This window comes from Coffea eugenioides, chromosome 8 (genome assembly GCF_003713205.1).
Source record: "Coffea eugenioides isolate CCC68of chromosome 8, Ceug_1.0, whole genome shotgun sequence".
NCBI classification, from domain to species: domain Eukaryota; kingdom Viridiplantae; phylum Streptophyta; class Magnoliopsida; order Gentianales; family Rubiaceae; genus Coffea; species Coffea eugenioides.
Window position 1 is genome coordinate 45276086 of NC_040042.1, and position 23791 is coordinate 45299876.

Genomic DNA, 23791 nt, shown 5'->3' on the forward strand with positions numbered 1-23791 from the left:
ATGTTGCCCATTGCTACAAGATTCTGAAGTGGTAATTATATTAACAAAAAGACAAGATAACAGGGTAAAAGACAAGAATCATGTATCACAAGGTAAGAAGATATTCGAATCACGTTATTGCACTAGCTACCATGTGTACAACGAATACAAAAAGCTTTAGTTCAAGCATATGGCGTGTTAAGATCCTTAGAAATAACCGAATTATTACCCAGAAACTGACAACAGCATGTCTGCATTCTGGATTTCCTTTTACATACCAGATCCGGCGGCTTGTTGGCTGACATACAACCAGAAAATGACACGCTACTTGACCATTAGAGCTGCATTCTCAGATCTTTGAAGGCAAAGCTGGTTTTCTGCTACTTTCTGTCTGATCACTGCCTGCATCTGAGTGCATCTTCAATAGCTTCTCTTTTGCTTTGAAGAGAATGGCATGCATCTCATCAAAATGAGGTTGAGTTGCATTTCTTGTGTCATCAATCCACTTGATAACTTTCTTGTGTGGGCCTAAAATTCTTGCACGAACCTCGTCATCCAAGACCTACATTGGAAAGGTGGAGTTGGAATTTCAGCTTATTATAGTATAAGCTTTTTACAGTTAAATTATCAATCAAGCTCATCTAAATGAGGAGAAAAGAAAAAGCCGGGGGAGCTTCCCAACAACAATTTTACTTATAGAAAACATAATCATAGAAAATAAAGCTACAAACTAAGAATGCTCGACTGTGCGGCAAAGAAATTCCCCCACAGTACCGCCGACTAGAAGAGATTACAAACCAGAAGCACGAGAACACCTGGTAAATTATTATATTAGTTGACATTATTTCTATAAGGTCTTAACTGTTCACAGCATCAGAAAAGGAAAAAAAATGCTGAAACAGTGTTGAGAGGAGTAAAGACAAAGTCACTCAAGTACAAGACAGGGGAGGTTGCAGACACCAAGTTTTATATTCATGACTAGCGCTAATGAACTCTGCATGCATCCATGGGGAAGCGATTTACGTAACGTCAAAACACACAAAAGCTGGCATCAGCTCAATAAGCAGTGAAACTAGAGTTCCATTGACGTACATTGCTGCTTCGTCATAGTATCTCATTCAAAAATAAGAACCCATTCCAGATTTTTATAGCACTGGTGCATTTCTAGGCTGGACATTAGATTGTAAAAAGTACCTAGCTAGACTTAGTAATACTACAAGGATAATATCTGTCATTTAGAAGAATTACTATTTTGGTCAAGTAATGATTTGGCTGAAAACGTGGTAAATAATGTTCTATGAAATTCAAAAATAATAAATTAACACGATGAAAATAACATCTTTGTTTACCTCCAGTTGCATAATTTCACAGACTAAACTCAGGTCTGCTATGGAAGGTTGCAAGCTTCCCAGCAAAAACCGCCCATTCCCCTTGAGCCAAAAGGATTCTATCTTTGCAAGAGAAGCTGACAGGATTATTTCAGCTTCAGCTGCTGCTTTTGGATTCAAAGGCAGACCAAGTGCAGGAGCAAGTGCTTTGTTAAGAACAAGTGGAGCTGTAAACATAAAACAGCTTTAAGGTCATTATCCTAATGAAGCAAGGGTCTGGCATCAATAACTGCTTAATGTTAGAGACAGTATAGATATTGCAAATTAACGTGACTTGCCATCATTGGAAGATCCCCAATTCTTCAAAAAAACTTTCCTTTTTACTTTGCATAATTAACAGAAAACGTGCTCAGCCTAATCAACAGGTATCCATACATTATTAAGCCTCCAAATTCCCTTCATAAGGACTAGCAGCCTTGACATGATAAGGAGGAAGGACCCACAATCATCTTGTAGCCTACTATGGTTGGTTGGGTACCTTATGCAAATTATTTGGGTTGCAAGACTAACATTATGATGATTCATGCATATCATATTGAGACCATTGATGGACTCTGATGACGGCATAACATATTACATACCTACTCAAATTCAATCATGAAGATTAACATTCAGGGATTTATTGCTAGATTGTTCTGCTCAAGTTGGATTTGGACGTGAAAGATTTTGTACCATAACTCCTTAAAAGATAACCAAGCAAGCAAAGAGAAAGCAATCTTACAAATTCAATACATGGCCAAAGTTAAAGACAAGGTACCTGCACCACGGCGTAAATTCGAATGATGCCAATCTAAAACCGAGTTGATTTTTGCTCTTTTGAAGAGGTCTGCAGGATACCTTCCAATAGGAAGAGCAAACAGAAAGATGATCAGGAATATCCATTGACAACGCCCAATGCCAAGTGGTTAGAAGATGCAAGGTTATTCTACAATTAGGATAAAAGCATTGAATGAAGACATGATATAAAAAAATTGTGGCAGTAATTTCTAGCTTATGTTGATTAGCAACAAATTGTAAAAAGTGGTACAGCCAAAGCCATAGGAAAAAACCAACAAACAGATCACATTTATAGAGGATGTCAGGCTGGTGAAGAATTAAAAGAAATTGTGAGACGTGGTCAGGTTTCAAGGTCCTGTAACATATTTGATTCAAAGTTTGAGTTATAAGTTCCGACCAAAAAACATTTCTTTTAGGAATTAAAATATATTTCTGATTCCTGTCACTGATGCTTATAGTTGCACGAAACATGAATTTTAATGTGAGAGATCTCTAACCAGTAACCCGGAGTTCAAAAAACCAGACTTACCAATGATCAGCAACTCCAGGAAAAGCAGAAGCCAGATATTGAAGAATTGCATGGCTGAAAAGAAGAGATCCCAATGAATAAAACTCATTTTGAAAAGCAGGTAAAGGAGTCCTAGATCATAATGGGAGTTAAAAAAAGGAAATCAATGAAAGAGAAACCGACAAAATAGAGAATATCACAGTCAGTAGCCCCTTCTGCTTCTTATACTTGCATCTTTGGGGAAACTAGGCCATGTAAAATGCAACAAGTAACCAACTCCTAAACTCTGAAATGCATTACTATCTAATAATGATTGATAAGCCTAAAGAAGTTGAGTTCTTACTCAAGAATCAAGATCATCGGCCGTCATGCTCCCCATGACATTCATCCTTTTCTTTTGGTGCATAGTTCATAGAATATAAATTTCTTAACCAGGGCCTAAAGGCAAAAACGTGGAATTGGAACTAGAACTAGAAGCATATCATCCTAAATCCATCTCATGGTGCATTCAATTAATATCACTCTATAATACTACCTCTCAAAGAGCTTAAATCTTCCGTCGACTATCGCTGGTACTTTCTTCATGGGATTGATTTCTGAAACAGCATCATAGCCAAACTTTAATATTAAACAAAAACAATAACAAGAAAAAAAACAAACAATTTTTGTCACTATGCACCATTTAAAGAAGATTTCTTGAGGGAAAACTAACCTGCAAATTCAGGAGTTAATTGCTGGCGTTTAGAAATGTCAACTTTAACTTCCTCAAAGTCTATCCCATTTACCCTTTACACATATAAGCCCCAGAACCAAGGAAAATCTAATTAAGAACAAGAAAAAGGGAGCAAGGCATTAGAAAAGTTGAATTTAGGGAGGCAATGAATAAATTTACCTGCAGAAGATGAGAACCGCACGTGACGGTTGAGACATACGATCTGCATACAATTTCAACTTCATTTTGCTATAGTTTCTTTCTTTTCTCACGCACTAACACACGCTGGTATATACACAGAGAACGTAATGAATGATGAGACAAAGTTTTGAACTTTGCTGGCTTTGTTTCTAGGAGAGGAACAGATAACCGGAGAGGAAGAAGTCAGCTGCACGGCGGAGTTAGAAAGGAGAATCTGGCAGATAAAGTGGGACCTCGTAGCACGAAGGGTATTGGGCCTGTAGAACGGTGGACGACAGAGCCGTCTGCAATTTGGGTCCTCAATTGATAGATGGGCCTTGAGAAAAAAAATTATCCATCTCTGAACTATGAACAATCGTTTAATAACTTTTTTTTCTCCCATTTTCTAATCTGTCTCGCTTTCTCGTAGGATCTTTTCAAATCTCTGGTGACAAGCAACAATTGCACAATGCCTAACATTTTTTGATTGGTAATGAATTCGAAAAATGTTCTGTCTTTTCGGAATCAATCTTTTTATCATTTTCCCTTTTTTTTGGAACCTTTTTGATCTCTTAAAAAAAATTTGATTGGATTTACGCGGTTATAATCATTACACAATTTATGATAATTGATTATTCACTTGGGGTTAGAGAAATTCATTAAGGGTACGTTTGATAAAATTGAAATGTGAAAATTAAAATCTGAAATACAAAATTTGAAGTTTATCCTTTAAGCTATTGAATTATTAAGCACTAATGGTGCGTTTGATAAAACTGATATTTCAAAACTAAAATCTGAAATTTGAAAATCGAAGTCCGGATCCATTAATTTATGGCATTATTAAGGACTAAATATAATATATTTAAATGATAAGTGAATAGTTTATCACTTATTTTTTAGAGCAAGTTTTGATTAAAAAATTCAGTACCACTTAATTATTAATTTAGATGTTCTATTTTTTGTTATCAAATGCATCTAGATTCATTAAGTTTAAGTATTAAATTGATTTATCAAATAAGATTTAAATTTGATACATTTGAGTAAATATCACATAAATGACAAGTAAATAACTTATCACCTATTTTTGAGAGCAAGTTTTATCAAAAAAATTTAATACCATTTAATTAATTCAGATATCCTATTTTTTGTTATCAAACGCGTGTGAACATGTTAAAATCTGAATCTATTAAGTTTAAATATTAAATTAAATTGTCAAATAGGGCCTAAGGTTCCGTTTGATAAAGCCGAATCTGAATTCTGAAGTCTGAATTCTGAAATCTAAATACTGAAATAATTAATTTATTGAATTTTAAGCATTGAAAAGAAATATATGAATGTTTGAATTTTAATGCTGAACCTATTTATACTATTTGATAAACATTTATAACTGAATACTTAATAAGTTAAATTTAACAATTTTGCCCTTATATCTTTTCATCCAAAAAAAGAAATAGAACCTATGATTTAATTAGCTTAAAATTTTTAAGTATGAAAATGACAATATTTATTTTTAAATCAAAGTAATATAAAAGATGAAATATATTATATGATAAGTATAGAGAATATGTGAAAGTCATTAAAAAGGTAGAAAAGAGAAATAGAAAATCATTAGATAGAGAATATTAAGTTGTTTAATTAGATAAGAATTTTGAATATAATTAATAAACAAGAGTAGATTTGGTAGAAAAGATAAGATAGCTAAAGTAATTCTATTGATTCTTATCAGAATTAAGCATTCAGTTAGGATTCTTGTGCTGAAAAAAAATACACACAGGTTCAGCATTGCTTAACAAATTCAGCAAATAGATTTTCATTTATCAAACACTCAAAACATCTGAATGTCTGAAAAAATTCAGATTCAGCACTTTTTTATGTTATCAAGCAGACCCTAAGGTTCCGTTTGATAAAACTGAATCTAAATTCTGAAGTCTGAATTCTGAAATCTGAATACTGAAACAATTAATTTGCTGAATTTTAAGTACTGAAAAAAATATATGAATGTCTGAATTTTAATGCTAAACCTATTTAGACTGTTTGATAAATATTTATAACTGAATGCTTAATAAGTTTAATTTGACAATTTTGCCCTTATATCATTTCATTCAAAAAAGAAATAGAATCTATGATTTAATTAGTTTAAAATTGTTAGGTATGAAAATGACAATATTTATTTTTAAAACAAATTAATATAAAATATGAAATATATTATATGAGAAGTATGGAGAAGATGTGAACGTCATTAAAAAGAGAGAAAAGAGAAACTAAAAATCGTTAGATAGAGAATATTATGTTGTTTAATTATATAAGAAGTTTGAATATAATTAACAAACAAGGGTAGATTTGGTAGATAAGATAAGGTAGCTGATGTAATTATATTAATTCTTATCAGAATTAAGCATTCAGTTAGGATTCTTGTGCTGAAAAAAATACACACAGGTTCAGCACTGCTTAACAAGTTCAGCAAATAGATTTTCATTTATCAAACACTCAAAATATCTGAATGTCTGAAAAAATTCAGATTCAGCACTTTTTTATGTTATCAAACAGACCCTAAGTGTAGGTTTTCTGGAGGTGTTCTTTTATTATTATTAGAAATTTTTTTGGGGGTAAACATTCTAACTGTTGAAGGGTTGTAGTCCAATTTAGGCTTAATTTGGTATTAATCCCTAAAAACAAGATGAAAAATGAGCTTTCAAAAATTCTTCTTCCTAGGTTATCCACACTCGAGCAATAATACTATATTAACAAGCTTCCCAGAGTCTGGAATTTTAGTCTTTTATATACATGCGCCAGTGAAGCAATTTGCTAGTTGTGGGTAACATGAGAAAGTGTTCATGGCTTGAAGGGCATCTTCCAACAAAACCAGCACAGGACACATAGGATCTCTAAACAATCGTTCTTGAAATCACACATACAAAAGATTTACCCAAAGACCCAACACAGATTTTATTCAATTAACATCTTTTGTCCAGCAACAAAACGTTAAAAAACAAAACATAAAAAAAGAAAGTACTGTAACTCAAACTTACACAACGTTGCACGTAATCAAATGGTTGTTCAAGGTTTAAAGAACCTGGAAATCATACTGAGGGAACTAAACAGATAGCTGCAATGCCGCATCTGTTTTATTTTAAGCAGACTATATATCAGTTTATTTTAATTTGCCTCATCACTCATCAGACTCCATCTCCTTTAGTTTGTCTTTCAATTGAAATAGGACGCCATGAATTTCTCCAAAGTAAGGTTGCATTGCATTCCTTGTATCATCCATCCACTTCCGAACTTTCTCATGTGGGTCTAATAATCGTTTACGATCCTTCTCATCCAAGGCCTATATTCCACAATGAAGTTGTAATCAATTACATCTAGCTGTTCATAAAAACCTTTGCATATTATATGGACAAGATGGTACTCTCCGTACCCCATTACTGAACACTTGATTCTATACACGGTTATTGTTCTTTGAAAGTTTCAAGTTATCATGTAGCAGAACTCTTGATACAAATGATATTAAATGCTATCTCAAAAAAAAAAAAAAAAAAAAAAATCTCTGCAGTTTGGATTAGCTGTTTTTGGGAGTGTTTTTAAAAATTTTTTATTATAGCAGAGTTTTTAGAGTATATTTTGGAATATTTTCAGAAAATATTTTGGAATATTTAAGAGCAGGAGAGTTTTTAAAATATATTTTAGAATATTTTTTAAACATTAAAAAAAATTTAGACTACTTTTTAGAGTACCTTTTAGAGTACCTTTTAAAAATTTTTATAGTATTTGAAAAACTAGTTTTTAAAAAAATGAAGGATCCAAACATAAATGTTTCAGGATATTTGGATAACTAAAAAGTTTGGCGAAACTGAGGAGACAATGTTAATAGGCTATGGAAGTATTTAGGTTTTCAGTCGGAATCCTCTATAATGTCTTTTTTCTCAAGTTAAGTTGATAAAGAAATTCATATAATATAGTAAATAACAGAGTGCAAATGAGGAGATGAAGAAGACATTCTGTATCTCTTTACCTCAAGTTGCATAGTTTCACAGACCAAACTCAGGTCTGCAATAGAAGGTTTGGAATTTCCCAGCAGAAATTGTCCTTCCTCCTTGAGCCAAACGGACTCGATCTTTGCAAGAGAAGCTGAGAGCACTTTTTCACAATCAGCTGCTGCTCGTAAATCCAAAGGCCTACCAGAAAGACGTGCCAGTTTGCTATGGAAGACTAATCCAGCTGTAACAAAAATAAGCGCATGCATCAAGGAGTACGACATTAATATCGATGATAACGCATCATTTATAAGCAAAATACTGAAAAAGAGACTTGGAATGACTGTTTCTAGACATCGCTAGACAAATCCCAATTCTCTTGATAATGGAAGACAAACCAATAATGTATGGCTAGAGCAGTAATAATTTAATAGAGAGCCAAAACTTAAGATTGGCACCTGAACCATGTCGTAGATTGGCGTGATGCCAGTCTAAAACTGAGTCGATCTCAGCTCGTTTGAACAGGTCTGCTGGGTACCTTTTTGGTATGAAGAAGCACAAGTGATCAAAAGAGGTACGATCGAGTATCAGTTGTTGATTTAATTCCAAATATTCACTTAGCTTTTGTACGATGCAGGTTCAGTTTAGGATTGGGTCTGATACTTTAGAAGCCATTTTCAATATTTGACCCACATAACCATATGAAACGGTTAATTTCAGGATTTAGTCACATTGAATATTCTCATAATTAAACATCAAGAGATAACAGGAAAGAAGTTCGATTATGAGCCGTTCATATATTTATTAGAAACTAATGTGTGCTTTCTTTATAACTGATGCTTTACGTTTTATAACAAAAAGTTTATTATTAACCATCATGTACACTTGGGAGACTCACCAATGATCTGCAACTCCAGGAAATGCACCAGCCAGAAACCGTAGAATTGCATGACTGCGAAAGATCACATTATAAAAAGTTTGGAAGAGAAATTTACTTCTATGGAAAGCAGATTTAGAAATGACCTCGCCAAGATGAAACTGGGAACGAGCCCGATATTAGGCTGCGGCTCGTATTGCTCTGACTGGACTTAAACTTTTTTGTTTTGATCTTTTGAAGACCAATCTAGGATTTTGAAGATTTACCCTTTTGCTGCTACTTTTTTTTTTTTTCTTTTCTTTTTCGAAACTAGTCATAAAAATCCAGAGGGACCAAAAAAAGGGGGAGGGGGAGGGGGGGGGGGACTATTATCACCAACAAACATGCATCATACATAATTAATTCGTCTCTTTCTTAGCTGCAAAGTGCACACTTACCTCTCAAAGAGCCTAAATCTTTCATCCACTTTCATGGCTGGCACTTTCTGCATGGGATTGATTTCTGAAGCAAAAATACGAGCAATGTTACTTACATTTTCATAAACTAAATTATAAGAAAAAATGGTTTTTATATATATGCCAACAAAAGACAACAAAATTTTTAAGGAACAGAATTAATAGTTGACCTTTAAATTCAGGAGACAACTGCTCGCCTTTAGAAAGCTCAATTCGAACTTCCACAAACTCTATTTTATTCATCCTTTTAAGGAGCAATATCAAGTTACAACAAAATATATACGCATATTCATATACATGTATGTATATAGTAGGAAAAGGAAAAAAAAATGAGATTTGTAAAAAAGACTAGTGAAGGACAAGGAAAATTAAGTTTACTTGCAGAAGATGAGAATTGCACGGCATGGCTGAGATAGACGATCTACAAACAATTTGAGCTTCATCTCTCTCCTTGGTGACTCCCCTCTCTGGCTCTTTGGCTTCCAAGTTTCAAACTTTGCTAGTTGATAATTTACTTGATTGCTACCATTTATTTTAGTTTTCCTAGCTTGAAAGGCTAGCGTGAGGGCGGCTACTATATATTAATTTAAGAGAGGAGCACCTTCGTTGCTTTTGGCCTGCAGGAACATGCACACTTAATCAAGTTCATGAAGTCATGCATGACAGAGCAAGAGAAAAAAAACGATTCGAGTCAAAGAGGCCATTCATAAGTCCCTCGCAGGACTTCAAAAGTTGCCGGCTTTTGAAGTTACTGTGGGGATTAGATTTATTTACAAAAAAATTTTACTTTCGTAAGAAAATTTGGGAACAAGTCAAAGAGGCCATTCATGACTTTTTCGCCCAAGGAAAGAAAATGCGATGCATAATTCAGGAAAAAAAAAAAAAAAGTTGAAACGGAAGTTATTCATATTGCACTGACAATGGGAAGGGTTGGGTTGGATAATAAAGTGAAAAAAATTACAAGCAAACTGGCATGGACCGAATATAATTATATTTTTTATGCAGTTTTGTCCGGCCGTCATCCATTTTAAAATTTTTTGTGTACAAATATATTAAAATATTATACTAAATATATGTCAAATATTTTATTCACAGGCATCACTTTTATTTTGAATATAATAATTTGATGTAATTATACATCAAATAATATATAAAAAAAAATATACAACAATGAGATCAACCATACCAGTTCTCAATCGCACTAACCCTTTCCCTAAGTAGGGGGTCTTGTCTAAGACCTCACACTTATACACCCAAAAAAAATTAAAAAATGCACGGAGAAGATCATTGCTGTAACTTTACATATGAGGAGCAGCAGCTAGAATGGGACCCATAAGGTCTTAAAATATTGGGCCTCGATAGCGAGAACTGCTTAGCAGAGGAGTCCTTCTGACCAGGGCTTGTTTCAACTTGGGCCGAGATGCCTCTCGGCACTACAACTTTAAACGAAATAATATCAAATAACATTAAAAAAAATAAGAAAAATGTTATTTGCATTTCAATTTTTATTAATCACACTTCAACAATCATTTTTATCATAGTATTTTCATTTATTTAGATTACATGATAAAATAAATTGTGAGTTTCCAAAAATAATTATAATAACAAAAGAAACTATAAGCACAAACGTTAAATTTAATTTTGTGCTGCTCCTCTTTTTGCCCCCCTTTAAAGTTGTAACTTGCAACTGGACAAAGTCATTTTTTTTTTTTTCAAGTAGAAGCCTGTGTCGATTTAATCACAGAGTGATGCAAAATTTTTTCAAGAGGAAATTTATTTTCTTTTCAATTATAATGAGCAAATCTTGTTATAGGAATGTGGCCATGAGTTCTTGATTCCTTACTGCATGGATTGTAGATGACTACTAACTCCCCTATCAATAAACTATAAAGCAATGTTGGATGAAAGAAGCAAAAGACACAAAAAGTAGTTGGAGTAGGTGATTTTCTTTTGACAAACTCCATTCCAATCTCAATGCAATGTATCTTAACCATTCAATGCTTTTCTTTAAAGAAGATGACACTAGTCATTTGTTGAGACATGCAACAAATTCTACCATTAAAAACAATGCCTCAAAATCTAGAAGTATTGTTTGCACCCTCCTTATCCTTCAACCTTATTGTCCAAAAAAAAAAAAAAAAAAGCGAGTCTAATACGCAGAAGATTTATTTGGCCTTGGCTTAATACAGCAGTGTCAAATTCGTTTCATATGCTGTTGTATCCCATCGCCTGGCCAGCGACCAAACCAGAAAATACAAATTACTACTACTTTCACAACACAACCAAGACGAATCGTCTTTATTTTGGATTCTCACTAACCATTAATACGCCAACATCCCATATCCTGTTTGGAGAGGAGCTTGAAAATCATGTGGGATTTTAACAAGCAGCAGCAGCAGCATTCCTCCATCTCTGAGTATCAAGCAGAATTTCACTTGAGAGAGGCTGGAAATACATAAGCTTATTGTATTGTACGAGATAGTTCACATTCGTTTACTGGAAATTAGCTGCAACAGTAACAATTTCTCTCCTAGCATATTCCCACTACATACTCTGTTTCCAGTTACCAAATAGGAAACTGGATTATTACTTTACACTACAAACGTAAACTGCCCTTATTGCCAAACTGCCTTGTTTCTTACACCAAGATCTGAGATCATGGTTGGAAAATATTCTGGAAATTCTATAGGGCTTCAACATATAGCAGCAATCCCACATCTTTTGAATCCTAACCAGCTTGTCAGCTGGTTTTCGTCTCACCACTGCCTGCAGATCTGTGGACGACAGAGCCGGCTGCCGTTTGGGTCCTCAGATGAACATGGGCCCCTAGAAATAAAATCTGGGCTGGGTCAATACGACTTGTTAAATTGTCAGAATCCAGCAGCACAACTATCCATCTCTGAACTATGAATAATGATTTAATAAATTTTTTTTTTTTTGCCCTTTTTCTATTCTCTCTCGCTTTCTTGTAGGATCTTTCCAAATCTCTGGTGACGAGCAACAATTGCACAATGCCTAACATTTTTTGCTTGGCAGTGAATTCGAAAAATTTTCTGTCTTTTTGGAATCAATCTTTTTCTCATTTTCCTTTTTTTGGAACCTTTGTGATCTCTTATAAAAAATTTGATTGGATTTACTCAGTTATAATCATTAATAAGTGTTGCAAACACAGGTTATGATAATTGATTGTTCATTTGGGGTTAGAGAAATTCATTAAAGGTACGTTTGATAAGATTGAGTCTAAAAATTGAAATAAGAAATATGAAATCTGATATCCAAATCCTTTAAGTTACTAAATTATTAAGTACTAATGGCGCGTTTGATAAAACTATTATTTGAAAACTAAAATCTGAAATCTGAAAACCAAAATCTAAATTTATTAAATTACTGAATCGTTAAATGCTAAATATGATACATTTAATTGATAAGTGAATAGTTTATCACTTATTTTTTGGAGTAAGTTTTACCTAGAAAATTCGAGTTTATTGCCAAAATAACTCTTCTTCCAAAACATATACCCAAAGTAATCTAATTTTAAAATTTATTACCTTTATGATTCTTTTTTTACCACTTAGGCTGCATCTGCTTCAGGATGGAGATAAAGACACCTTCCATTTCTCTTTCTCATTTAATATCTTCTCCAAATTTCTATCTAAACTTTCCCGCATTTTTTTTTTCATTATCTTTCCCTTGTCAAACATAATCTAAGAAACTAATATTTATATTAACAGCATCTAAAAAATATGCTTCTCGAGTCGATAATCTTAAGGCAAATGAAAATTATTCTCTTGTCTTTTCAAAGAGTAGAAAGGATATCATAAACAAATATAAAGCATTGAAGTTTTTGGAATTGCTTACAATTTTCGTTGCAATTTTGTTGCAATTTTTGTATTTTTAAAATTTATTTTTTGAAAAAAAATATGCAATAGGTTTGATACATTTCAAAAAAAATTCAGAGACCAATAATAGCAAGGTCAATAATGATAGAATTTATTTTAAATAATTATAAGGAAATTATAAAAGTTATGCAATCTTCTTGTGCCTCTATAATAAAAAAATTTAAAATATTAGTTGATGTTGGAAACTATAAACTAGATTAGAACTTTCCTTTCTTGTTATCCTACACGACAATCAGGATAACTAGATGACAATAATAATATCATTATGGGAAAAAAATTTAAAAGTGAATCACATTGGGAATATTTTTTAGCAAGAGTGTTATTTTGGTAAAAAAAAAAAAACTCAAGAAATTCAGTGCAACTTAATTATTAATTTAGATGTTCTATTTTTTGTTATTAAAATGCGTCTAGACCCATTAAATTTTAAGTGTTAAATTGAGTTATCAAACAGGGTCTAAATTTGATACATTTGAGTATGTATCACATTAAATAATGAGTGAATAACTTATTACCTATTTTTGGGATTATGTTTTACCTAGAGAAATTAGTACAATTTAATTAATTTAGATGTTTTATTTTTTGTTATCAAACACGTTTTAATATGTTCAGATCTGAATCCATTAAATTTAAGTGCTGAATTAAATTGTCAAACAGAGTCTAAGTCGAGATTTTCTAGATGTATTCTGTTATTATTATTAGTATATTTTTTTTTTGGGTAAACAGTCTGACTGTTAAAGGTTTGTAGTCCAATTTAGGCTTAATTTGGTATTAATCACTAAAAACGAGAAAAAAAAAAAAAAGAAAAGAGCTTTCAAAAATTCTGCTTCCTAGATTATCCACACTCGAGCAATAATACTATATACAAGCTTCCCAGAGTTCGGAATTTAAGTCTTTCATATACAAGCACCAGTGAAGCAATTTGCTAGTTGTGGGTAACATGAGAAAGTGTTCATGGCTTGAAGGGCATCTTCCAACAAAACCAGCGCTGGACACATTGGATCGCTCAACAATCATTTTCTCGTTCTTGAAATCACACATACAAAAGATTTACCCAAAGACCCAACACAGATTTTATTCAATTAACATCTTTGGTCCAGCAACAAAACGTTAAAAAACAAAACATAAAAAAAGAAAGTACTGTAACTCAAACTTACACAACGTTGCACGTAATCATATGGTTGTTCAAGGTTTAAAGAACCTGGAAATCATACTGAGGGAACTAAACAGATAGCTGCAATGCCGCATCTGTTTTATTTTAAGCAGACTATATATCAGTTTATTTTAATTTGCCTCATCACTCATCAGACTCCATCTCCTTTAGTTTGTCTTTCAATTGAAATAGGACGCCATGAATTTCTCCAAAGTAAGGTTGCATTGCATTCCTTGTATCATCCATCCACTTCCGAACTTTCTCATGTGGATCTAATAACCGTTGACGAACCTTCTCATCCAAGGCCTAAATTCCACAGCGAAGTTGTAATCAGTTACATCTCGCTTGTCATAAATTCCTTTGTATATTTTGTGGACTAGATAGTACTCTCCATACCCCATTACCGAACACTTGATTCTATACATAGTTTTTGATCTTTGAAAGTTTCAAGTTATCACATCATGTAGCAGTACTCTTGATACTAATGATATTAAATGCTATCTCAAAAAAAAAAAAAAAGAAATGAACTCCAGAAACAAAACATGTTTCAGGACATTTGGATAACCAAAAATTTTGGCGAAACTGAGGAGACAATGTTAATAGATTATGGAAGTATTTAGGTTTTCAGTCGGAATCCTATATAACGTCTTGATCTCTGTTCTCAAGTTAAGTTGATAAAGAAATTCATATAATATAGTAAATAACAGACTGCAAATGAGAAGAGCAAGAAGACAGTCTCTATCTCTTTACCTCAAGTTGCATGGTTTCACAGACCAAACTCAGGTCTGCAATTGAAGGTTTGGAATTTCCCAGCAGAAATTGTCCTTCCTCCTTCAGCCAAAAAGACTCGATCTTTGCAAGAGAAGCTGAGAGCACTTTTTCGCAATCAGCTGCTGCTTGTACATCCGAAGGCAGACCAAAAAGTGGTGCCAGTTTGCTATGGAAGACTAATCCAGCTGTAAGAAAAATAAGCGCATGCACCAAGGAGTACAACATTAATATTGATGATAACCTATCATTTATAAGCAAAATACTGAAAAAGAAACTTGGAATGACTGTATCTAGACATCGCTAGACAAATCCCAATTCTCTTGATAATGGAAGACAAACCAATAATGTATAGCTAGAGTAGTAATAATTTAATAGAGAGCCAAAACTTAAGATTGGCACCTGAACCATGTCGTAGATTGGCGTGATGCCAGTCTAAAACTGAGTTGATCTCAGCTCGTTTGAACAGGTCTGCTGGGTACCTTTTTGGTATGAAAAAGCACAAGTGATCAAAAGAGGTACGATCGAGTATCAGTTGTTGGTTTGATACTTTAGAAGCCATGTTCAATATTTGACCCACGTAACCGTATGAAACAGTTAATTTCAGGATTTAGTCACATTGAATATTCTCATAATTAAACATCAAGAGATAATAGGAAAGAAGTTCGATTGTGAGGTGTTCATATATTTATTAGAAACTAATATGTGCTTTCTTTTTTACTGATACTTTACGTTTTATAACAAAATGTTTATGGTAGTATCAGATAGCGTATAAACTGGCATGTACAGTAAGGAGACTCACCAATGATCTGCAACTCCAGGAGAAGCACAAGCCAGAAATCGTAGAATTGCATGACTGCAAGACATCACATTATAAAAAGTTTGGAAGAGAAATTTACTTTTATGGAAAGCATATTTAGAAGTGACCTCGCCAAAATGAAACTGGGAGGAGGAAAGACAAATAAAAGATGGCAAAAGACAGATGCAAAAAACGAGCCCGATATTAGGCTGCAGCTCGTATTGCTCTGACTGGACTTAAATTTTTTGCTTTGTTCTTTTGAAGACCAAGCTAGAATTTTGAAGATTTACCCTTTTGCTGCTCCATTTTTTTTTTTCTTTTTCGAAACTAGCCATAACAATCCAAAGGGACCAAAGAGGGGGTTTTTGTTGTTTGGGGGGGGGGGGGGGGAGGCTATTATCACCAACAAACATGCATCATGCATATTAATTCGTCTCTTTCTTAGCTGCGAAGTGCATACTTACCTCTCAAAGAGCTTAAATCCTTCATCCACTTCCATGGCTGGCACCTTCTGCATGGGATTGATTTCTGAAGCAAAAATACGAGCAATATTACAAGTTCATAAACTAAATTACAAGGAAAAGAATGGTTTTTATATATATGCCAACAAAAGACAAATTTTTTAAGGAAAAGAATTAATCGTTAACCTTTAAATTCAGGAGACAAGTGCTCGCCTTTAGAGAGATCAATTTGGACTTCCTCAAACTCTATTTTATTTAACCTTTTAAGGAGCAATATCAAGTTACAACAAAATATATACACATATTCATATACATGTATATATATATTACAAAAAGGGTTAAAAAAATTTTGAGATTTGTAAAAAAGACTAGTGAAGGACAAGGAAAATTAAGTGTACTTGCAGAAGATGAGAACTGCACGGGATGGCTGAGATAGACGATGTACAAACAATTTGAGCTTCATCTCTTTCTTTGGTGACTCCCCTCTCCGGCTTCCAAGTTTCAACTTTGCTAGTTGATAATTTACTTGATTGCTACCACTATTTCAGTTTTCCTAGCTTGAAAGGCTAGAGTGAGGGTGGCTACTATATATAATTTAAGAGAGGAGCACCTTCGTTGCTTTTGGCCTGCAGGAACATGCATACTTAATCATGTCCATGAAATCATGCATGACTGAGCAAGATAAAAAAAATAATAATAATTCGAGTCAACGAGGCCATTCATGACTTTTGCGCCCAAGGAAAGAAAAAGAAAATGCGATGCATAATTCAGGGAAAAAAATGAAACCGAAGTGGTTCATATTGCACGGAGAATGGGGAGGATTGGGTTGAATAATAAAGTAGAAGGCATTGTAGATGGAAGGAAATGGACTCAGGGTACGTTTGGTTCTACAGAATTAGAATTGAATTAGAATTGAAATTCTATAGAATTGGAATTCTATGAATTGGAATTCCAAGTCATTTCAATTCTTTCGTTTGGGAAATGCATAGAATTGATACGGAATTTATTTGAAATTCCAAATTCTTTGTTTGTATGAGAGAAGAATTCATTAGGAATTAGAATTGTTTCCAACTAATATTTCCTTACATAAAAAATTTCTTTTTTTTACTATATAATAATTTTTTAACATTTAGCTAATTGTTACTAAAGCTTTAAGGAAAAAACCAATTAGTACCTTTAATAATTTATTTTTTCTTGCATTTAACTGATTGTTAATAAAGCTTTAAAAGAAAAAAAATTAGTTCCTTTTTTGCAAAAATAAAAAATTCTTTTTTTTAAAAAAATTAAATTATATTAAATAAAAAATAATTGTATATTCTAACTTAAAAAGTAGTTAATATTTATCGAGTTAAAACCTTGATACGTTTTTAAAGTTAAGAACTTTAAATTTTAGAAAATCAAAAGCCTACTCTATCAAAATGCTAAAGCCCTACTTTTGTCAGATGACCAATTCACACACAGTCAAGTACTTGCTAAATAGAATAATATCTGTCATCAATTCTTTAGTGAGTGTGCAGACTTGTGGAAGATAAAAACCAACAGAATACAGGAAGAGCACTTATACAAAATCTCCTTAACTTTGAAAAAGAATGCAAAGGTTCATGTAACTCAAGGACAAGTCAGGGCATCAACACAGGCAGCTATGTTAATCTCAATATCTAAAATGCTAGTTCATCAGACAAAAGATCCAATGTTCCATTCTTATCATCTCAAAAACAGAGAAAATAGCTGAAATACTCTCTAGAATCTTTCTATAATCTTGTTTTGATCCATTACATAAAAAACAAAGAACTCATCAGAATTTAAAAAGTCATGGATACACGATGGAGTAGTAACAACTTCTACTTGCTCTACTTGGGCTTCCAGCAATCAGCTCAACTTCTTCTACAAAACAACTTCAACTGGAGATTACCAAAAAAAATCAATTACCAATGCACATTTACCATCCAATTTGTTTCCTTGGTTCATTTGGTCAATAAAACAGGTGCCCATTACACGATCCATTTCAGGAGTCCAAGTGAAATACCCTTTGCCTTTCCCTTTTGACTGAGATGTTGCTTCAGATGCCATATCTGAGGCAGATATGCACCAGAAAAACATCACAATGTCATGTTCTTAAGAACATATTTAATAGCTACTGCATTATAGAACTAAAAATGAAAGGCAAATATGCACCTAGTCATGAAAGGCAATCGATCTCTAAACTTAAAAACGTGTTGGGCTGGACATTGATTTCATATCATTGAAGAGTAAATAAAGGGAAACGTCCATCAAAGGTAAACAGAATTCCTGTATTTTAAGTTCTATGACTATGGCTGGACATTCCAATTCTTTGCTTATGCTGTCTTCAAACAAAACTAGAAAAAAATGATTTGCCTTAAATGTCGAATGAACTTTCACTAAGAGAAGGCATCAAGATTCAGAAGTGATATTTATGCCTCAAAGATACCAATTATTTTGTAGAGAGCATGTTAGTCTCTTTAATGAGTAAGGAGAATTCTACACTTAAAAAAGCCAAAACTCAAACCATATGAGAAGGGAGTTATAAAAGATTTGAGTACAACAACCCCCAAAAACAGCAATAACAAAATACAAAATGAAAAAAATACAGATCAACAGGCAAACCAAAATGAAATGGACAATCGCAGTAAATATAGACACCTTTTAAAAGAGTAAATGAGACTGGTGTTACAGTTGTCTAGGAGATGCAGATTCAGCCATTTTCAACTTGTACGGAATGACCAAAAGGGTATTTTTCACTTCTCACTGATGCAAGAGGGCCAGCCCATACAGTCCGCACTCGGACAGGATGAGGGGTAAATCATACAGTACTAGCAATTAAATCAAAGACGGCTCAAATTAATAAATAAAACTGACGCCTGGAGAGTATTAGGGGCCACATTTCGCTAAGTTTTTACTATTGCTGCCATTACTGTAGTTATAAAACATGAAGAAGGGGCATGCAAATTATAATTGTCATTAGTTTGCGACAAATGATGTGGGGGGTGCAAGGAGGACAGCCCTCTTGATAATGAGGTGAATTGTTTAAATTGTTTTCCTGCTTCTATATCATCACAAAGTTGGGTTCCCATAGCAGTATTTGGACGTCATAACTTAAAGCAGTATGAAAGTTGGAGATACCTCTGCTGTTGGGGTCCGCTCCAAAATCCAGAAGCAGTAGCACACAATTCTCGTTTCCTTTTGATGCAGCTATATGCTGAGTACAAAAAAAGGATGTAGAATGAACAAAAAGACAGAATTGCATTCTAGAAATAATTTTTAAGGAGTCAAATGAGAGTAGTATATATATACACACCAGGGCAGTTCTCCCATCGTTGTCAGATTCATTTGGATCTAGACCAAATGAGTGGCCAGAGAAACGGAAGGCAGGGGGGAGACGGTGGTGGGAAAGGGTTGCAGGTGGAAGCGATGGTGGAGAGCAGAGCACCTGCGGCTGAGGAAAAATGGTGAGTTAGATAGAAAGAGAGGGGTGCCGATACCCTTGACCCGATTTTAATTTTTGATCCATATTAGATCCGCGTTTGGACCCGTTTAATTGTGGAATTGGAATTAGAATTCTTTTGATCTGGTAAAGAATTCAATTCATGGAATTGAAACCTCTTGGAATTAGAATTCAATGCTAATTCTATGGAAAAGGCAGCATCCAAACACAAGAATTAGAATTGGGGTTTCAATTCCAATTCTAAACCCCAATTCTATGGGGTACCAAACATACCCTCAATATAATTGTGTTTTGTACGATTTCGTCCTATCGTTATATATATTTAAGTTTTTTGTGTACAAATATGTTATAATATTGTACTAAATATATGTCAGATATTTTATTTATATATATCACTTTTATTTCGAATATAATAATGAAATGTAATTATACACTAAATAATATTTTTAAAAAATACAACAATCGGATTCAACCATAGCCGATCTCAACCGCATTGACCCTTTCCCTGAGTGGCAGGTGGTGTTGTCCAGGACCTCACACTTCTACTCCCAAACAAAAAAATGCGGAGTAATTTTACGGATGAGGAGCAGTAGCTAAGGTGGGACCCGTCAGGCCTTAAAATATTGGGCCTCGATAGTGATAACTATTTAGCAGCGGAATCTTTCAGACCATGGCTTGTTTAAACTTGGGCCTCTAAACTTCCTGGGCGAGATGCATGTAAACGCTACAACTTTAAACGTGTTTGGATTGTTGAATTATTTCATATAATATTTCGCTTGCATTATAAACACATTTTTCAATTCATCTTTTTATTTTCTTAATTATTTTTTTATCTCACATACATCATATCACAAAATGTACTACAGTAATTATTTCAAATAATACTCTATCCAAACACACTTAATTTGCACTTCATTTATATTAATCACACCCCAACAATCATTTTTATTATTGTATTTTCATTTATTATACTATATGATAAAATTAACGGTGAGTTTCAAAAAATAATTATAATAATAAAAGAAACTATAAGCACAAACATTTTCTTCTCGATTTTTTTTTTGGGAAGTTTTTGTGTGTTACAAATTTCTAAACTTTAAATTTAAGTTTTGTGCTGTTCCTCTCTTTGCCCCCCTTTAATGTTGTAACTTATAACTGGATAAAGTCTCTTTTTTTTTTTTTTTTTCCAAGTAGAAGCCTATGTCGATTTAATCACATAGTGATACAAAATTTTTTTCAATAGGAAATTTATTTTCCTTTCAATTATAAGGAGCAAATCTTGTTATAGGAACTAGGCCATAATTTCTTGACTTCTTACTGCATGGCTTGTAGATGACTTCTAACCGGAGGAGAGGAAACAGACAGATACTCCACTATCAATAAACTATAAAGCAATGTTGGATAAAAGAAGCAAAAGACACAAAAAGTAGTTGGTGTAGGTGATTTTCTTTTTGACTTGTGCTTGATGACAAACTCCATTCCAATCTCAATGCAATGCACCTTAACCATTCAATGCTTTTCTTTAAAGAAGATGACACTAGTCATTTGTTGAGAGGTGGAACAAAATCTCCCATTAAAAACAATGCCTCAAAAAAAAATCTAGAAGTATGGTTTGCACCCTCCCTATCCTCCAACCTTATTGTCCAAAAAAAAAAAAAAAAAAATTGCGAATCTAATAGGATAATACACAAAAGATTTTTCACATTGATTTATTTGGCCTTGGCTTAATACAGCAGTGTCAAATTCGTTTCATATGCTGTTTTGTATCACATCGCCTGGCCAGCAACCAAACCAGAAAATACAAATTACTACTACTTTCACAACACAACCAAGACGAATCGTCTTTATTTTGGATTCTCACTAACTATTAATACGCCAAGATCCCATATCCTGTTTGGAGAGGAGCTTGAAAATCATGTGGGATTTCAACAAGCAGCAGCAGCATTCCTCCATCTCTGAGTATCAAGCAGAATTTCACTTGATTTTTGTCTCATCACTGCTTCCAGTAGACCGTATCTTGATTAGCTTCTCTTTGGCTCGGAAGAGGACGGCATGAAATTCATCAAAATAAGGTTGAGTTGCATTTCTTGTATCGTCAATCCACTTCCCAATCTTTTTATATGGGTCTAATATTTGTTTGCGAACCTTCTCATCTAAGACCTAAAATTCAACCATAGTCTTGAAATGAGGATAATTCCTTTGTCATATATACTCAAAAGATAAAATGCAGGTAGGATCTCTGCACTCAAGAGAAATAGGTTCATAAACAAATAAACGAGATGCAGAAGACATCTATCTTCACCTCAAGTTGCATAATTTCACAGACTAAAATCAGGTCTGCTATGGATGGTTGAGATCTTCCCAGCAGAAAGTGTCCATCACTCTTGAGCCAGAAGGATTCGACCTTTGGAAGAGAAGCTAGGAGGACTTTTCTAGCTTCAGCTGCTGCTTCTAAATTCGGAGGCAGGCCAGCGAGTAAAGGTCCAACTGTACTGTTGAAGACGAATCCAGCTGTAAACATAAGCATTGTTCAGGGTACCATCCTATAAATACAGATATGATAATCTCAACAAATTTAACTTGTCATCAGGGATTATTCAAAGATGGCTTCTTCCTGTTTCTTCACTTTTTGTCATTTGTGTGGTCTGATGGACATATTTGTTAAGGGACGAATGCAATTAATTTCTTGTATCAATGTCAAATTTTGTCAAAAATTCCCTCCCAGTAAATAAAAGCAAAGGAAAGATACATACTTGTACCATGTCGCAGATTGGAATGATGCCAATCTAAAACTGAGTCGATCTGTGCTCTTTCGAACAGGTCTGCAGGATACCTTGAAGTATGAAAAATGTAAGGGAAAAGACTTATCAATATCAATTATCAAATACTACTCCACATATTGCTTGGAAATTACTACCAGATGAAGCCTCAGAATGGACCTGGGATGGAAAAATGCAGTTCAACTATCATCTAGTACAGGACAGACTCACCAATGATCAGCAACTCCAGGGAAAGCACAAGCCAGAAATCGCAGAATTGCATGACTGCAGTGGACACCAAATGTGTTAACACCATGCATGAAAAGCTGGTTTAGAAATCACCTAGCTAATATGAGGACGAGAAAAGGAAATTTAAGGATAGATTTAGTTCATCCTCAGTGAAATATGATAAAAAAACAGAAAGAGCATCCCTATACAGGATCATCACTCAAAGAAACAAAAGGAAAGATTTTTGCCCCTTCAAAATATGGAGGTTTTCGTTTTAAATACTTTCTGAAAAATAAAGATCTGCACTTTTGGATTAGCAACAGAATTCAAGTTGCACTACTTTGTCGATGTCAGTATAAACTTTCCCTCCTCGAAGCAAATAATATGACATCAAAAAACACAACAAATAAAGCATTTCATCTGATTTCTTCTGCCTTTCTGTGAGCAAAGACATAAAAGTGATCCAACTTCACACCCTTGTAGTACCTTTCAAAGAGCTTAAATTCTCCATCCACTTCTATTGCTGGCACTAGCTGCATAGGATTGATTTCTGAGGCACAATCAGAGAGGTGTTTATATCTCAAGAGAAACCTTTTTCATTACTATCAAGTTCAAAACAAAAGTCGCGACTCACTCTGATATTCAGGAGATAAGTTTTCGCGTTTGCAAAAATCAATCGTGACTTCCTCGAACTCTATCCCGTTTAACCTTTCCACAAACAATTCCAAGTACCCAAAAAATTAGAAATGAAAAGCCAATGATTAGACATCAAGAAATAAGACTACAATTATCATGAATTGTTACTTGCAGAAGATGAGAATTGCACGACATGGCTGAGACAGACGATCTACAAATAGTTTCAGCTTCATATCTCTTTGGTCAGTGGCAACGTAGCCTTTGAAGCGTGCCAGTGCTTTACGTATAAATAGGCACTAGTGCTAGGACAGTAGCACCATTCTGGCATTATCTTTCGGGTCAAACATATGCACCGGTTAAGTCAATGAAGAATCAATGATTGAGGTCCCAAGCGGTGGAAATTATCGAGTAATCGAGGTGGCACGCTATGATTCTTACTGTATATGAGAGAAAAAAAAAAAAAAGGAGAACTCCTTTTCAGTTTTCCCCTCAATCTCTGGGGCCTGCCCATCCCGCACCAATGCTGCTTCTATTCTTTTTTCTAGCAACATTTATTTCCTCAAAATTTCCAAAGGCAGATAACTATGCCCCGAGCCCGGGGATTAAATTTAATGTCACAATTCATATTTTATTTCCACCACAAATTTATATTGAAATAATAAAATTATCCCTCCTTATTAGTCCAAACATTGCATTTGGATTTGACTTTTTGTGCACATATGATTGTAGGACCAAAAAATGGGTTGCAGCATTATCATCACCATTATGTTGTATT

At 33.9% G+C, this 23791-nt stretch overlaps 4 protein-coding genes across 4 annotated transcripts; all 4 read right to left on the reverse strand.

The window, feature by feature from the left end:
* Positions 1 to 57: 57 nt before the first annotated feature.
* LOC113779825 (glutathione S-transferase T1-like) lies at positions 58 to 3747 on the reverse strand. The gene is made up of 7 exons (XM_027325561.1): positions 3545 to 3747; positions 3365 to 3438; positions 3188 to 3248; positions 2674 to 2727; positions 2125 to 2204; positions 1329 to 1534; positions 58 to 541 (listed from the first exon to the last, which is right to left on the reverse strand). The coding sequence occupies exons 1-7, from the start codon at positions 3607 to 3609 to the stop codon at positions 329 to 331; spliced, it is 753 nt and encodes a 250-aa protein (XP_027181362.1). The 5' UTR covers positions 3610 to 3747; the 3' UTR covers positions 58 to 328.
* A 2771-nt stretch (positions 3748 to 6518) lies between these two features.
* On the reverse strand, positions 6519 to 9296 carry LOC113781455 (glutathione S-transferase T1-like). Its single transcript, XM_027327392.1, has 7 exons — positions 9232 to 9296; positions 9024 to 9097; positions 8836 to 8899; positions 8420 to 8473; positions 7980 to 8059; positions 7560 to 7765; positions 6519 to 6875 (listed from the first exon to the last, which is right to left on the reverse strand). The coding sequence occupies exons 1-7, from the start codon at positions 9294 to 9296 to the stop codon at positions 6714 to 6716; spliced, it is 705 nt and encodes a 234-aa protein (XP_027183193.1). The 3' UTR covers positions 6519 to 6713.
* A 4502-nt stretch (positions 9297 to 13798) lies between these two features.
* On the reverse strand, positions 13799 to 19489 carry LOC113779073 (glutathione S-transferase T1-like). Its single transcript, XM_027324502.1, has 9 exons — positions 19247 to 19489; positions 19072 to 19147; positions 16329 to 16556; positions 16117 to 16190; positions 15934 to 15997; positions 15473 to 15526; positions 15073 to 15152; positions 14653 to 14858; positions 13799 to 14208 (listed from the first exon to the last, which is right to left on the reverse strand). Exons 3-9 carry the CDS (start codon positions 16391 to 16393, stop codon positions 14047 to 14049), a joined length of 705 nt encoding a protein of 234 aa, XP_027180303.1. The 5' UTR covers positions 16394 to 16556; positions 19072 to 19147; positions 19247 to 19489; the 3' UTR covers positions 13799 to 14046.
* A 1585-nt stretch (positions 19490 to 21074) lies between these two features.
* On the reverse strand, positions 21075 to 23281 carry LOC113781131 (glutathione S-transferase T1-like). The gene is made up of 7 exons (XM_027326990.1): positions 23185 to 23281; positions 23015 to 23088; positions 22867 to 22930; positions 22384 to 22437; positions 22147 to 22226; positions 21696 to 21904; positions 21075 to 21553 (listed from the first exon to the last, which is right to left on the reverse strand). Exons 1-7 carry the CDS (start codon positions 23247 to 23249, stop codon positions 21368 to 21370), a joined length of 732 nt encoding a protein of 243 aa, XP_027182791.1. The 5' UTR covers positions 23250 to 23281; the 3' UTR covers positions 21075 to 21367.
* Between the last annotated feature and the right edge of the window lie 510 nt (positions 23282 to 23791).

What these genes read in the sequence shown, in the direction of transcription:
- LOC113781455 (XM_027327392.1), bottom strand. Translation starts at nt 9,296, where the DNA reads ATGAAGCTCAAATTGTTTGTAGATCGTCTATCTCAGCCATGCCGTGCA. An exon ending in GCAATTCTCATCTTCTGCAA is followed by an intron (nt 9,098 to 9,231) that starts GTAAACTTAATT and finishes GCTCCTTAAAAG; the next exon opens with GATGAATAAAATAGAGTTTG. An exon ending in GTGAAACTATGCAACTTGAG is followed by an intron (nt 6,876 to 7,559) that starts GTAAAGAGATAC and finishes TGTGGAATATAG; the next exon opens with GCCTTGGATGAGAAGGATCG.
- LOC113779825 (XM_027325561.1), bottom strand. Translation starts at nt 3,609, where the DNA reads ATGAAGTTGAAATTGTATGCAGATCGTATGTCTCAACCGTCACGTGCG. An exon ending in GCGGTTCTCATCTTCTGCAG is followed by an intron (nt 3,439 to 3,544) that starts GTAAATTTATTC and finishes ATATGTGTAAAG; the next exon opens with GGTAAATGGGATAGACTTTG. An exon ending in CCTGGAGTTGCTGATCATTG is followed by an intron (nt 2,205 to 2,673) that starts GTAAGTCTGGTT and finishes TCCTATTGGAAG; the next exon opens with GTATCCTGCAGACCTCTTCA.
- LOC113781131 (XM_027326990.1), bottom strand. Translation starts at nt 23,249, where the DNA reads ATGAAGCTGAAACTATTTGTAGATCGTCTGTCTCAGCCATGTCGTGCA. An exon ending in GCAATTCTCATCTTCTGCAA is followed by an intron (nt 23,089 to 23,184) that starts GTAACAATTCAT and finishes GTTTGTGGAAAG; the next exon opens with GTTAAACGGGATAGAGTTCG. An exon ending in CAATCTGCGACATGGTACAA is followed by an intron (nt 21,905 to 22,146) that starts GTATGTATCTTT and finishes TTATGTTTACAG; the next exon opens with CTGGATTCGTCTTCAACAGT.
- LOC113779073 (XM_027324502.1), bottom strand. Translation starts at nt 16,393, where the DNA reads ATGAAGCTCAAATTGTTTGTACATCGTCTATCTCAGCCATCCCGTGCA. An exon ending in GCAGTTCTCATCTTCTGCAA is followed by an intron (nt 16,191 to 16,328) that starts GTACACTTAATT and finishes GCTCCTTAAAAG; the next exon opens with GTTAAATAAAATAGAGTTTG. An exon ending in CTTGTCTCCTGAATTTAAAG is followed by an intron (nt 15,998 to 16,116) that starts GTTAACGATTAA and finishes TTTTTGCTTCAG; the next exon opens with AAATCAATCCCATGCAGAAG.